The following is a 13,617-nucleotide window of genomic DNA, read 5'->3' as shown; positions in this document are numbered from 1 at the left end:
ATATGTAAAATAAATGAGAAGTGTACAAACCACAAAATCGGCCATTTTAAAGCACGTTTGCCAATTTGAGGATCCCATTGAAAGTACAACAAAACTTTTTAAACGTCCATAGCTTGCTTATTTCATAGCCTATTTTGATGAAACTTTTATTTAATTTGTTCCTCTCATGTTACTCTTTCCGACAAGATTGCTTCTCTTCTTGGGTTTTGGTTCCCTGACGGACAGATGAGCAAACTAATATCATATCACTTAATGACTTTTAAGATAACACCTGGGGCCCGTTGCAGAAAGAGTTGCAATCAATCGCTACTCAAAAAAATCATGCCCAACTTGATTTTCAACCAATCAACAGCGCGCATTTGGGACTTGCGATTGATTTTTTTGACTTGCTTTTAAATGCAACGGACCACTGAATAAAAAGGAATCATTTTGAACAAATCCTTCCACATGTTCCAAGAAAGATAAAAAGAAAAATCTATCTGAACTAACTGGCAGCAGTGTACCAAGGAGGTTTAAATGAGATGGAGTAACAGCAAACAAAATCCATTTGGACAAGCTTCGAAGCCGCCAGCAGAAGGTATGACAGGCATGCACTTTGCTCAAAATCTCTTGCAATTGTGTATACAAATGATTCCCGTGTGACTCCGCAGCCATCATGGCCATAGGTCATACATATAGGGAAATATGCTATTGTGATGGTATGTACTTTTTCGCCGCATCTGGTCGGGTTATATGTGTAGTACATAATTCGGAGGCATGCGAAAATAAACTTATGCAATATGTCCTAGAATATGACTCAGATTTTCTAGACTGGGAATGTGCGGGCACTCACCTGACATATACAATAATGAACACCAATATTCCACCGACCACATTTGAAATTTTCATTCGCCGGAAACTATCGAAAAAGTGTTAAAATCTAGTTTCAATAAAGGTCAAATTCTTTCTTTCTTCACTAATTAAAGATGATTGATATAATCTCGGCAAATATCTCGTCGTAATAGTGGTTATTGATGTTTTGTCATGCATTCAAATTTCAGTTTGCTTTTTAATATGAAATATGGAAAATTGATACAAATGGATATTCGTCAAATTTCACCCCTCGGATTTCTTCACTGAAACTGGCGGCTGCTTGAATAATTTTTTTGCCTGTTGGAACTCCAGTCATAGAATCTTCTTGGTAATACCATATAAACAAACATGAAGACATTACAAATTGCAGTGATTTGTGCCTCGAGGTTTCCAGACAACCTCAAAGTCAACTTTGAAAATGTTGAAAATGAACAAATGAAATAACGAAATGCCTGATTGATTCGCTAATCTCTAAAGATACACCTCGACATTCTTCGTCACGCGTGGGGAAATTTGTCAATGGCAGACTTTTATCAGGTGACGAGTCTAACGACCACATTCTATTTCACAATCATTCATGCGACGATAATTCTCTCCCTCATTATGTTCATTTTAATCATTAAGGTCAATTCATTTACATTAGCATGCATGTTTTTGAAAATAAAGTTTTCATTCCCCGAAAATCGTTGCCTTCACGTGTTGTACTGTGCATGGCACACGCTTCTTTGACACCCGAAAACGTAATCAATTTCCATGATCTCCGTCTTTTTCTTAGCAATAGCTAACGGGATTAAAGCCAATTAATCTATAATAAAAACTGTAGTGATACCCAAGAGTATTTTTTTTACATCCAAGAACTGTGATTCGATTTAAAGTTTGCCTGGTTTGGTGGAAAATCGCAAATGTTAACCGTTTGCTTACAACACAACGGAAACACAAAGAGTTACCTTGATTTTTTTTTGTCGCAGGCTGCAGTCAGTAGCCGAAAAATTCGAGGTAATTCTCCGAGTTAAAAACCGTTATTGTTAATTGAACAAATTCTTCTTTCTACAATTTCAATTAATTAGTTTATAAAAAAAACATATTTGTCGTTAAAATGCCTTGATCAACATGATCAAAGGTATTGTTTCAGGGTGGACCCGGCAGGCATTTATGTGTCTAATCTGGCGCCTATAGATTACTAGTACTCGAAACTCGACAAGGTAATGTCACCCCCTCTCACATACACCCTCGCATCCACACACATACACGTAAACCCGCACCACTAAGGCAAGCTACACACACACACACACACACACACACCACCACCACCACATACCAGCAATCTTTCTTTATGATTGGTTAAAAGTTGAACACGTACATGTAGTTCCCCTCGATCACTTTAATGCTTTGCCTTTTGAAATATTAAGTGATTTTTTTTAAATTCTTTTTGCTGAATCACTGAAGCACATAGACTCACAACATCTTCAAAAAATGTAACTTGAAATAAAAGTGCATTGCCATTCGATTGTGCTTTTCTTCCATTAGTGTTCCTCTTTCCCAAATAAAAAGAAATGAATAAGAAAATAAATGAATGTCAAGCAGTTCCGCTTCGGATCTTGCTATTTTCAAATCTCCCTTGATAGTGAGAGTCTTTCTTCTATAATTTTTACCAACGGTGATTATTGGTATAAAGCATAAAATTGTGCGACACCACTATGAACACACCACATTTCCAGACCCCCACCCATACCCCCTTTCTTTCTTTCCAAATCTCTTTATTCATGTTATTTCATTATCTTGAATCATACCGCCTATAGTGCTCCTGATTTATAACAATGAGGAGATTCAGACACAATTTACCTTAAATTACGAACACAGCAATCATGACAATAGGTCTTACGATCTGCCTTGCAATACAACAGGCTAAATTGTATCATGTGTGTATGGACAAACTACGCAAAACGATATTCATGTCATGCATTAAGTATGATTGAGGCACTTACTGAATAAATGCCCCTGAGCTCCAAGGTGTATAATATCACTCGGTAGTACGTGGTGTCCAGCGAAAGTCTAGAGGTCCTGTTTGTTGCGGCTGAACACGTACTTGGCTTGACCTTCAGTCTCCAGACACAGAACTCTCACTGGTTAACCTTGACACTCGTCGATCGTCGGGGGTTGATTTTGGGGGGAAGCGGCGCACGTGCGCCGTGCGTAATGCCCAAGATTGAGGTGAACGGGGACTATGTTTGTTTGTATTGTGGTGTTTTATTACCTCGCCGGGTATTTCCAGGCGTCACTATATATTCGAATACTGTTTATACTTCACACCCCCCGGCCCTATAGATTGGCAAATATTTTGAAATCATTTATGTTGAAATTGCCAATCTTTGTGTTTTGAATTTGTCAGTGTTTAGAATTAAGGAAAACAAACAATATAAAACAAACCACAACCAAAACAATGAAACGTAATCCTGAATTTTCAACAAAAACAACTTTAACTACTTCTCTATTTACAATATTTACAATAATGAGTTCCTACTCAGGATTTACTGAGATGGATACTCATTCATGTTACCCTAAAGCTACTTCAACAGTACAAACGCTGTGCGTTTGTGTAAGTAGCCCCGATTATTTCTGCGAGGGGCACTCCGCGTGCCCTGGCGACGTAATATCCCACGTCCCCAAGATAGTACGGGGTGTTATAGGTACACCCAGGATGCAACTTGAGGTGAGGGGAGTCCGTCTCTAGTAAAAGACGGTTCAGGGGAATTTCCCTCAGTGCTGCGAGTTGGTCCTCGTTGAACGAACGGACCTTACCCGTGATACCAAAATAGCAGTGAGGAAAAGCTTCGTTCCAGGCATGGACCATACTGACGTCACTGGTAAAGCAGTGCAAGTGCACCCGTTGGTGAGGGAGGCACTTCCTCTTTAGACGTCGCAATGCCAGCCGGTTCACGACCTTACTGTACTTGTCGTCATCAGCCCCTCGCAAGTGCATCACTAAGATGCGCCCTAGGGTCCCTAGAGATAGGATCCGGTCCATGAGCTCCTCTTGGTGTCGCCAAAGATGTTTTTTCACCGTGAAATCGAAACCAACTTCACTGATGGCCGACACCCGGGGATTGGACAGGAGCTTTAGGAAGCACTCCCATTGGCCTTGCGTGTACTCTGCCGCCTGTTTCGGATGGATTCCGATGGCCAATTTCCAATTGGAATCAATTATTCGGCCCAGGACCTGTTCTTCAAATTCTGGATGGGAGAAGTTCAAAGGGTCACAGTAATTAAGAACCCCGCCAGTTATTGGAACATAGTGGTCCGGTTCACGGCCTGGGAGCATCGATTTGCTCACATCTTGGACACCTGAAGATAGTTCATTTAGCCTGTCGGGATGGAAATGGGAGTCAAACCCTGATACCTCGGGTGGAACCTTTTCTGTCACATTCGACCCTTGAACATGTATGGCTGGAATGGGAGCCGGTTTCTGGAGTCCGGGCTCTAGTTCTAGTTGATTAATAGCCCCTCTCTGTTCAAGAGAGAGTTTGTCCCACAGGAACACCAAGGGCCGCCAATGCGCAAGGATAGCCGGGGGAGTTGATCGGCTGAAGGGTGGGAACTACCTGTTCCCAACCCTCTTTCTCCTGCAGCAAGCCCATTTCTACCTTGTCGGTTTCGCTGAGAGGGCTCTCGACAGAGTGCCAGTTTTTGTTTGTATAGTCTATAAGTCCTTCGATATTGTCAACGCCTGTAAGGAAGTTTGCCACCATGTGCAAAGCCTTGGCCCGCTTTGAGAGTGTTTTCGACCACCCTGGGCCGGTATGCTCTTCCTGAGGGCGGAAGAAATTGGGAAGGTGGTAATAAACATGCCACCTTAGTTTGGGGGACGCATGCCCACAACCTACAATTGGGCAAACTGACCTGTGCTTCTTTGAACGTTGGTCGCCCCCGAAGGTGGACGGTCGTTTTGTCCCCTTTTTAGCCTCTTCATGTTGAATGGGGTTCCGGAAGGGCGAATGGCTGGAGCCAGGAAGCAAGGCACCTTTGCCTGCATCCCTCCCTACCACAGGCTCAATTAGAGGAGCCGGTTTGTATTTTGCGAGTCCCCTACCTCTACCTACTGTGTTTTTCCCTACCACCGGCTCAGTCAGGAAAGCCAGTTCGTATTTTGCTATGCCTCTACCTCTACCTACTGTGTGAGGTGTTTCAGATTCTATCTCCATCTTGACAGGATTAGTGTTAGTGTAAGGTTCGGTTTCTATAGTGTTAGTGTAAGGTTCGGTTTCTTCCCCGCTCACCTCACCCTCAAATTCCCTGGACAATGGACTAGGGGGAAAGAGATCGATGATGGGATCCATCCTGTGTGGATAGAAGATCAATAACACTGTTGCGTTAATCATTTAGGGAATGGAAACACTTCTAAATTATTCATTATTTCCCCCATTATGATTAGTCGTCAGATCCCATTGTCCGGTTTTAATTTGTTTATTTTTATAAATTTGTTTACTTGTTAGTACATTTCTTTAACCTGTCATGATTTACAACGAACGTTGAGTTCCGGTATGAGATTCGATAGAGGTAGGGAGAGAGTTTTTTTAATTATGGTCGCCGGGCCCTTCCAGGGAGGACACAGTTTCTTTGTCTTCCCTTTTTGAGTGGCCGTGTCAAGTAAGTAAACTCTGTCCCCCTCTTGGAATTCACGACAATAAACTCTGACATCGTAATCTCTCTTCATGCGCTCTTGGGTCGCCCGGAGCTTAGTCCTAGCAGTTTCATGGGCTCGGGTAAGAGTCTGTGTCAGCTGGGAAACATACTCCTCCTTTGAGCCTGATTCTGCTGCGGACGGAAGAGGGAAGATCAGATCTGCTGGCTGGTTAGTCTCCCGGCCAAGCATGAGCATGTTTGGGGTGAAGCCTGTGCTTCTGTTCACGGTGGATCGGATAGCCCCTGCTATTTGAAAGATAAACTTATCCCATTGGCTTTGAGATTTCCCAATATAACACCTTATAGCCTGCATGAGAGTTCGGTTAAACCGCTCAACTTGTCCGTTAGCAGATGGCCGGTAAGGTGTGGTTCTGGTTTTATGAATCTGTAAAGCCTCACACACGCTGACAAAAAGTCGGCTCTCAAAGTTTCTACCTTGATCGGTAAAGATCTGTAGAGGGCAACCAAAACGACAAAAGAACTCTCGTACGGCTGCATGGGCAGTAGTTTCTGCTGTTTGGGATGGCAAGGGGATACATTCGACCCATTTCGTGAATTGGTCGACCATTACAAGAATGTGCTCATTACCTTGCGAGGTTTTCGGCAGGGGCCCAATAAAGTCAAGGTGTACACGTTCCATTGGGGCTCCGGCATGATAGTTCTTCATGGGATGTCTCCCATACCTCACAGGTTTTTTGTTCTTGTTACATGTAGCACAAGCTGTAATGTAGTTTTGTACGTCACGGGACATTCCGTACCAAAAGTACCGGGACCTTATTTTACTGTAGGTCCGGTTTATCCCAGCATGGCCAGCGGATGGAAGGTCATGGTTAAGCTTGATCACTTCATTCCGTAAAGAATGTGGTACCACTAACAGGTCATTGGCTTCATCCTTCCTCCAGATAAGGCCATCTTTCATATGAAACAAATCCCGGTTCACCCAGAGAAATTTTCCACCTTGATCCCATAACATGAGGGTACCTTCATCTGGTTCCTCATTGGATACCAGCCACTTTCGTAAGTGATTTAGCTGATCGTCGGTCTCTTGCTCCCTTTGCAAGCGTTCTTGGATGTGAGATTCTCCTCACTATTGTTAACAGGAGGCCCATCATCATCGTCAACCCTAGGGTCCTCCACTGTTACCCCACTGACGAATATGATAGGCTCCCCTACAGTGGAAAGGATATCCACGTGGGTAACATTGTAGTCTAAGTCTTCAGGGAGACTCAAAGTGATTTCGGAGATTTGCTTCGACTTTGTAGCTAGTGAGATAACATCATCCACAGTGGCTACGAAGTGCGACCAGTTCTGATGGGCTTTTTGACAGTAGGAGCATCCACCACAAGGCAAGGATTCTGGGAGACCCCCAAGACGATAATTTTCACAGAGGAACTCGTCAGGGACTCTGGAAAGAGCATCCGCATTCTGATGCTTCCTGCCGGGTCTGTGCTCCACTTTCATGTCATATTGTCCCAGTTCCTCAAGCCACCGTGCCAGCTGGCCCTGGGGCTCCTTAAAGTTGAGTAGCCATGTAAGGCTTCCATGGTCTGTTCTAACCGTAAATGGTTTTCCAAGGAGATAATGGCGGTACTGACGTGTGAATCTAACAACAGCGAGCAGTTCACGACGGGTGACACAATATCTCCGTTGTTCTGGAGATAAAGATAGGCTTCCATACGCAATGACACGCTCTTGTCCACTCTGGACCTGAAGGAGCTCAGCTCCGATTGCTGTGCCAGACGCATCAGTATCCAAAATGAAATGGTCAGTCGAGTTTGGTAGGGCAAGAACTGGGGCAGACGTCATCAGTTGCCGGATATTGTCAAAGGCATCCTGGTGTTCTGGTTTCCATTGGAAAGACTGCTTGCCAGTAAGACCATAAAGAGGTCTTACGGTGTCTGCAAAGTCCTTCAGGAAGGTTCTGTGGTAATTGACGAGCCCTAGGAATTGCTCTACCTCTTTAGAGCTAGTGGGTGTTGGCCAATTGACCACAGCTTTAATGTGATCGTCTTTGAGGTGGAGTCCCTGTCTATCCACTTCTCTGCCCAAGAACTCGACACGTTGTTGGAAAAGAGAACATTTCTTTGGCTTGAGCTTGAGTTTGTGATCTCGAAAGCGCTCCAATACTTGTCTGAGATTCTTAACATGATCAATGAAAGAGGCTCCAAGCACCACAACGTCGTCTAGGAATGCCAGGGCAATGTCCCAGTTTAAACCCCTGAGGACTAGATTCATCACTCTCGAGAAAGTTGCCGGGGCGTTACAGAGGCCAAAGCCCATGCGTACAAACTCATACAGGCCGTGTCTTGTGATAAAGGCCGTTTTTTCCCGATCTTCTTTCTTGAGTCTTATCTGCCAGTAGGCAGAGTTGGCATCCAGTTTCGAGAACCATATATTCCCGGAAAGGGTGTCCAAGCATTCCTCCATGCATGGCAAGGGGTATACATCTTTTTTGGTTACATCATTTAACCGTCGGTAGTCAATGCACCACCTTACTCCCCCGTCCCGCTTTCTAACTAGGACAGGAGGAGATGCCCATGCCGATACAGATGGTTGTATTACCCCAGCTGTAAGCATTTTGTTGAGGTGACTTCGTTCCTCTTGCACAAAGTTCATGGGGGTGCGCCTCATTCTTTGTTTGATTGGCGCGGCGTCCCCCGTGTTAATGTCATGTTCTATCTCAGTGAAATTCCCTAGGTCAAATTCATCTCTGGCAAAGACCCCTTCAAATTCTAACAGTAATTCCCTTAGAATTTCTTGTTGATCTTGGGTAAGGTGTTCGATGGACTGCTCCCAGAGGCCCTGTAAGTGAGCAGGGATTGGAGTCGGCGAAGGCAAACCGACACCCCGCACTTGCTTACTGACCTTGGTTTGTGATGACAACGCGGAGTCATGCGCATGCATCCTGCCCTCGTTTGGCGGATCCAAGCCTGGTTTAATGGCGGTAGCTTCTAAGGCTTCCCCAACTACCATGCCTTGTTTCCAACTTAGGTTTCGGTCAGTAGGGGTTCAGTGCATAAAGATCAATGGCTCCTGCTGTTTCATGATACGAGCGGGGAATCAGTCCAGGAAGGTCGAAATGTGGTTCAATGATGAACTGCTCCAAAGCTTTGTCTAGTGTGCAGATTACCTTCTTCACAGACCTGGGAGGAAGGGTCACACACTGCTTTACCAGTACTTGGGCAATGGAAACGCGTTCATTTCTTCCCCAAATCATTGGGATGTCCTTGCCTTGAAATGACAATGTTGCTCTAGGGATGTTGATGGTGGCACTGTATTTGTGTAGGAGATCAACCCCAAGTAGCATATCATCTTCGATAGGAGCGATATAGACTACTTCAGTGAGTGAATATTCTCCGATTTTAATGACTATCGGACCGACAACCAAACCGCCCATTTGCATGTCACGGCCTGCCGTGTTTAAAATAACATGTTTAATAACTGGCGGCCTGGGACTAAGAGTTTGGTAAACCCGATCCGACAGGATAGTGACTTCTGCAGCCGTATCCACAACTGCATTTATCTGCTTGCCACCTATTTGGACTTCGATACTAAACATTGAAGATGTCTTGAGCTGACAAACGATGACATCTTCTGGATAGTCATCCATGGTGGCAGGTTCCGTAGTTCGCATCTCATGGGGACTGTGATCAGATTCTGGTTTGGCTGGTGGGGGCCATGGAGGTAGCACCCATGGGCAGGTTATGCTAGATGTAGGCTGCCCCTTCCTTTCTACCATGGTAGGCTGCAACTGAGGAGGTTCTCGGGAGTCTGCACCAGTATTACTCCACGGCTCTCCAGATACCCTTGCTGAGGAAGCAAGAGTAGATGAAGTAGAGGTGGGGCACACTACCGAGTAACATTCAACTGTTGCCTCAGTCTGTTTGGATAAGGCAGGGAATGGGGGCACTTCATCTTTCTCGATTAGTGCAGGGACCTGCAAAGAAGTCTGATTAGTGCCCTGGGCTATGTGGATCGGGGTCGGGCTTGTTCCTCCGATCCCAACTCGTTTCCCGGTTCGTCACCAACAAATGAAACCGTCTTCACTGGTTCAACTTCTGGACAGTCCCGTTTAAAATGGCCGGATTTGCCACATTTGAAGCAAGGATTGTCTGGGCCAGGTGACCTCAGTTTTCCTCTGGCCGGGGACGTCCTTCCTGGGGACGATCTGGGTTTAGGAAGATCACTCCTCATTTGAAGGGTTGTGATGAGCCCTTGCACCATAGAGTGAAGTGTTCCCACCTTTGCTTCGACTGAGTCTAGCTGCCCCTTGACAGAGTTCTGAAACGAATCAAATTTCTGTTCTAGTTGGGAGACTCGAGTTTCGAGGCTAAGATCGGAACAGTGAGAAGTAAGTGAAGATGGGACAGGTATTTCCATCTTCCGCACTTTCTTCTCAAAGGGGTCTACACAGGTAGATAACTGTCTGATGTCCTTCCGAGGTTTGCCTTGCATGGCCTGTCTGGCATGCTGGAACATTCGGGAAACTCGTAAGGCATCATCAAGATTTAGGGTTGATGATTTAGTGTGTGCTGCCCTGCTTCGCGATCAGTCGATCCCTGACAGAAGCGCAGCACAAGCTGCTTCTGCACGTAACTATCGGGCAGATTGGGGAATGCCTGAGATGCTAAAGCCTGTAGTCGCTCGGCCCACTCTACACATGATTCTTCGGAAGTTTGCCTTGCATAATTAAAATGCACCTGGGCGACTTCCGGAAGTTCCTGTGGAGCAAATCGTTTCTCCAACTTCAGAACTACATCATAGTAGCTTATGGCCGGTTCACGTCTAATCAGTGAGGCGTAGTACTCGCTGGCTTTCCCATCTAATGCCCAACACAGTGGTTTTGCCTATGTTGTTCATCCCCAATTACTATCATTGGCAAATGATGTAAACTTGGCAAAAAATGCGTGCCAGCTCCCTGAACCATTAAAAACAATTGTTCTAGGTAAATATGTCCTGGGAGCGGGCTTGGGAGGCATTCCTGAATTTCCTGAGGAAATGGTGGGGGGAACTATCTCGGGCCGGTTTGAACTATGGCCCCGAAGTTTGGGTGAAGGCCTTGGCTCTGGCTGGTTGAACTTTGGAACTGTAACGGAAGAGACATTCTTCTGTCGGGTAGGTCCAGAACCCAGCTTAAATTGATTGGACCTAGGAGCCGGCTTAGGAGGCTGATTCAGTTCGGGATGAGGCAGTGGTGAGAGCCGGCGAACAGGTGGCGGCGACACCTTTACTGATGCTGAATATCCCCTCTGGTTTCCACCCTGATTGGGATAAAAATCATCATCCCTTAGAGCATGAGTTGGGGTCCGATCATAAGTCTGACGAGTATGATAACAATCACGATCGTCAGGGAGATATCGATCACGAATATGAGTACATCGATCATAATAGAGATCATCCCTTGGTCTTCGGGGAAACGACCCATTAAATTGATCCTCTTTCAGCTGCCTTGGGGGCACTTCCATCTGAAACAGAGAAAGTAACTCTCTCAAAAGATGTGAAGCCTCCTGGATGGAGTGCTCCCTTGGAAGGCGAGACTGTTTTACAGTCTGGAAGGCAGATGGACCAATTGGCTCGCCATATGAATGCAGTGGCTCGTCCATGGGACCACTTGGCTCGCCATACATATGCTGTAGCTCGTCCATGGAGCCAGCGCGATGGCGCTCGTTGGGATCGCCACTGATGTGCGGTTGTACCCCGCAATCGGGGATTGTTTCAAGATGATCTCTCGGCACGCCCTGGGTTTGCCTTCCCCCCTCTCCCATTAAGGGCTGTTCAACCTTATTCCTCTGGGGTGTGGAGGCTCCTTGCTGAGCACCCTGTAATTGTTTAGCTACTGTGGCCCGTGGTGTCGCAATGGGCCTAGTAGCTTGAGGTCTACCGATGTCAAGTGGTAGGGATTGTCCCTGCTGACCATATGACACAGTAGAGTCAGAGAGTCTTATCGGGAGGGATGCAGCCCTAGGATGTCCTGGTGCCGGAAAACGATCATAAGGATACGGGGCAATAGGCGGTGGAGGAGTTCTCCTCCGTGCCTGAGGCACCGGTGAAATATGCGCGAGTGCATCTGCACCAGCAGGTGTAAAATCAAAAGCATCTATCACTTCGTTTAAGTTACGAATATGCGGGACCGAAGCTAATAATTCGGGAGTGATGTTTTCGGTAGCTTCGCGTAACGCAAGAATGCGATCGGCAGTGGCGGAGCCAATGCCTGGTACTCGTAACAAGTCATCCCTATCACAAGAATTAATACGGATCTTATCCATTGCGAAGAAAATTGAAATTAAAATCCGCAAATAAAATTAATTCAAAGACAATTGATGAATATTCGCTAGAAAATAGTGGAGAAATACATCAATTACATTCAGCAATAATCATTTAAAATTTATCCACTTAATTCAGTAAACCAATCGCAAATTCAAATGATTTGCAATTTAACAGTTAATCAATCATTTGCAAATTGAAGCTGTAAGCACTCATTCAACTATTGCAAATACAAATAGAAAATTACATCCAATTATATTATCAATTATTTGCAAGTTATGAAGTGAACATCAAATAATTGGTGACAATAGAGCGGATTCTCCAATTAACAATTATCTGCAATTATTTCCTAAAGTAGAGAATGACAAAATAACAATAATTAATTGCAAATTTCCTATCTATCATTCATCAACTTATTTATTGTAATCTTTCTGGTGCAGTGTGATAAATTGATCTTTACCACTGCCAATGTTTCCGATTTAGAAGTATCAGGAAACAATATTGATTCCAAAAATAAGAGCAAATATCATGAAATGGAAACAATAATCGGGTCACAAAATTTAATTGCAAAAAGAGAACAATTAAATCTACATTAAATGCTAAATGAAACCGCCTGTGATAGCAGAGAACCTAAATAAGCATAAGGAATTTAAACTACAGGTTTTCCTTTTATATTTACTTATAGAGAACAGTAAGGGAAAGTTATATTTAAATTACTCGACCAATATTAAATTTTATTTAAAAGGATGCCAATATGAGAAAGGGAAAATTTATATAACAGATTTATACAATGCCTCCAATTGTAAATTGGCAACAATTATCATTCGAGCCGCGTTTTTTACCGCTGGCGCGAAATTCGAGTCATGTGAGTCACGCCCGAATTCAATAGGCTATTCACAAAAGACAAAGGCAGCCACACGTAATGGCGGCAGCTACGTTAGGGCGGAATGTTTTGCGTTTAGATAAATAGCTAGTTTAAGCAATTTACGCCCTATACCTAGCCAGTGACAGCAATAACTATTTAATACGTACACAAACTAATTATTATTGGCCTACTACTAACGTACCGTATTTATATTAGACCCTACCTAACTCCTAAGTTCCTAACACAAGTTTTAATTCTATCCGGTATCCCGTGCAGAAAACGTGTTCCTTAAACGGGTTCAAAATGGTGAGCAGTGTTTAACATTTGATCACCAAAATGCTGGAGCTGCTCGGACAGCGCCATTAATGTATTAATTAAGTATGATTGAGGCACTTACTGAATAAATGCCCCTGAGCTCCAAGGTGTATAATATCCCTCGGTAGTACGTGGTGTCCAGCGAAAGTCTAGAGGTCCTGTTTGTTGCGGCTGAACACGTACTTGGCTTGACCTTCAGTCTCCAGACACAGAACTCTCACTGGTTAACCTTGACACTCGTCGATCGTCGGGGGTTGATTTTGGGGGGGAAGCGGCGCACGTGCGCCGTGCGTAATGCCCATAGATTGAGGTGAACGGGGAGCTATGTGTTTGTATTGGGTGGTGTTTTATTACCTCGCCGGGTATTTCCAGGCGTCACTATATATTCGAATACTGTTTATACTTCAATATTCATGACATGCATGATAAGGCTGATGCCTATTTTTCCATGGTTATGGCATAGAGATATCTATGTAATAGCTCCATGGTTATGGGGGTCAAAGCCGTCTGGGTCCAGACGTGGAGAAACACAGGCATGATACTACTTATCCAGACCAGTTGACAGCTCATTACCTTGATGCTTTTGCCACAGACAACCTGTGCCTTCTGACCAAGGCCGGTTGATGAATTGTCCCGAACAC

At 44.6% G+C, this 13,617-nt stretch overlaps 2 protein-coding genes across 2 annotated transcripts; both read right to left on the bottom strand.

Moving 5' to 3' along the window:
• Window positions 1-3,421: 3,421 nt before the first annotated feature.
• Window positions 3,422-4,171, bottom strand: LOC121431028 (putative deoxyribonuclease TATDN2). Its single transcript, XM_041628494.1, has one exon. The coding sequence runs from the start codon at window positions 4,169-4,171 to the stop codon at window positions 3,422-3,424; it is 750 nt and encodes a 249-aa protein (XP_041484428.1).
• A 190-nt stretch (window positions 4,172-4,361) lies between these two features.
• Window positions 4,362-13,381, bottom strand: LOC121431018. Its single transcript, XM_041628483.1, has 2 exons — window positions 13,059-13,381; window positions 4,362-5,187 (listed from the first exon to the last, which is right to left on the bottom strand). Exon 2 carries the CDS (start codon window positions 5,184-5,186, stop codon window positions 4,362-4,364), a length of 825 nt encoding a protein of 274 aa, XP_041484417.1. The 5' UTR covers window position 5,187; window positions 13,059-13,381.
• Between the last annotated feature and the right edge of the window lie 236 nt (window positions 13,382-13,617).

This window comes from Lytechinus variegatus, chromosome 1 (assembly GCF_018143015.1).
Source record: "Lytechinus variegatus isolate NC3 chromosome 1, Lvar_3.0, whole genome shotgun sequence".
NCBI classification, from domain to species: Eukaryota; Metazoa; Echinodermata; class Echinoidea; order Temnopleuroida; family Toxopneustidae; genus Lytechinus; species Lytechinus variegatus.
This window is presented reverse-complemented; position numbering and strand designations above follow the sequence as displayed.

Coding starts and splice junctions, on each gene's coding strand:
- LOC121431028 (XM_041628494.1), bottom strand. CDS start 4,171: ATGCTCCCAGGCCGTGAACCGGACCACTATGTTCCAATAACTGGCGGG.
- LOC121431018 (XM_041628483.1), bottom strand. CDS start 5,186: ATGGATCCCATCATCGATCTCTTTCCCCCTAGTCCATTGTCCAGGGAA.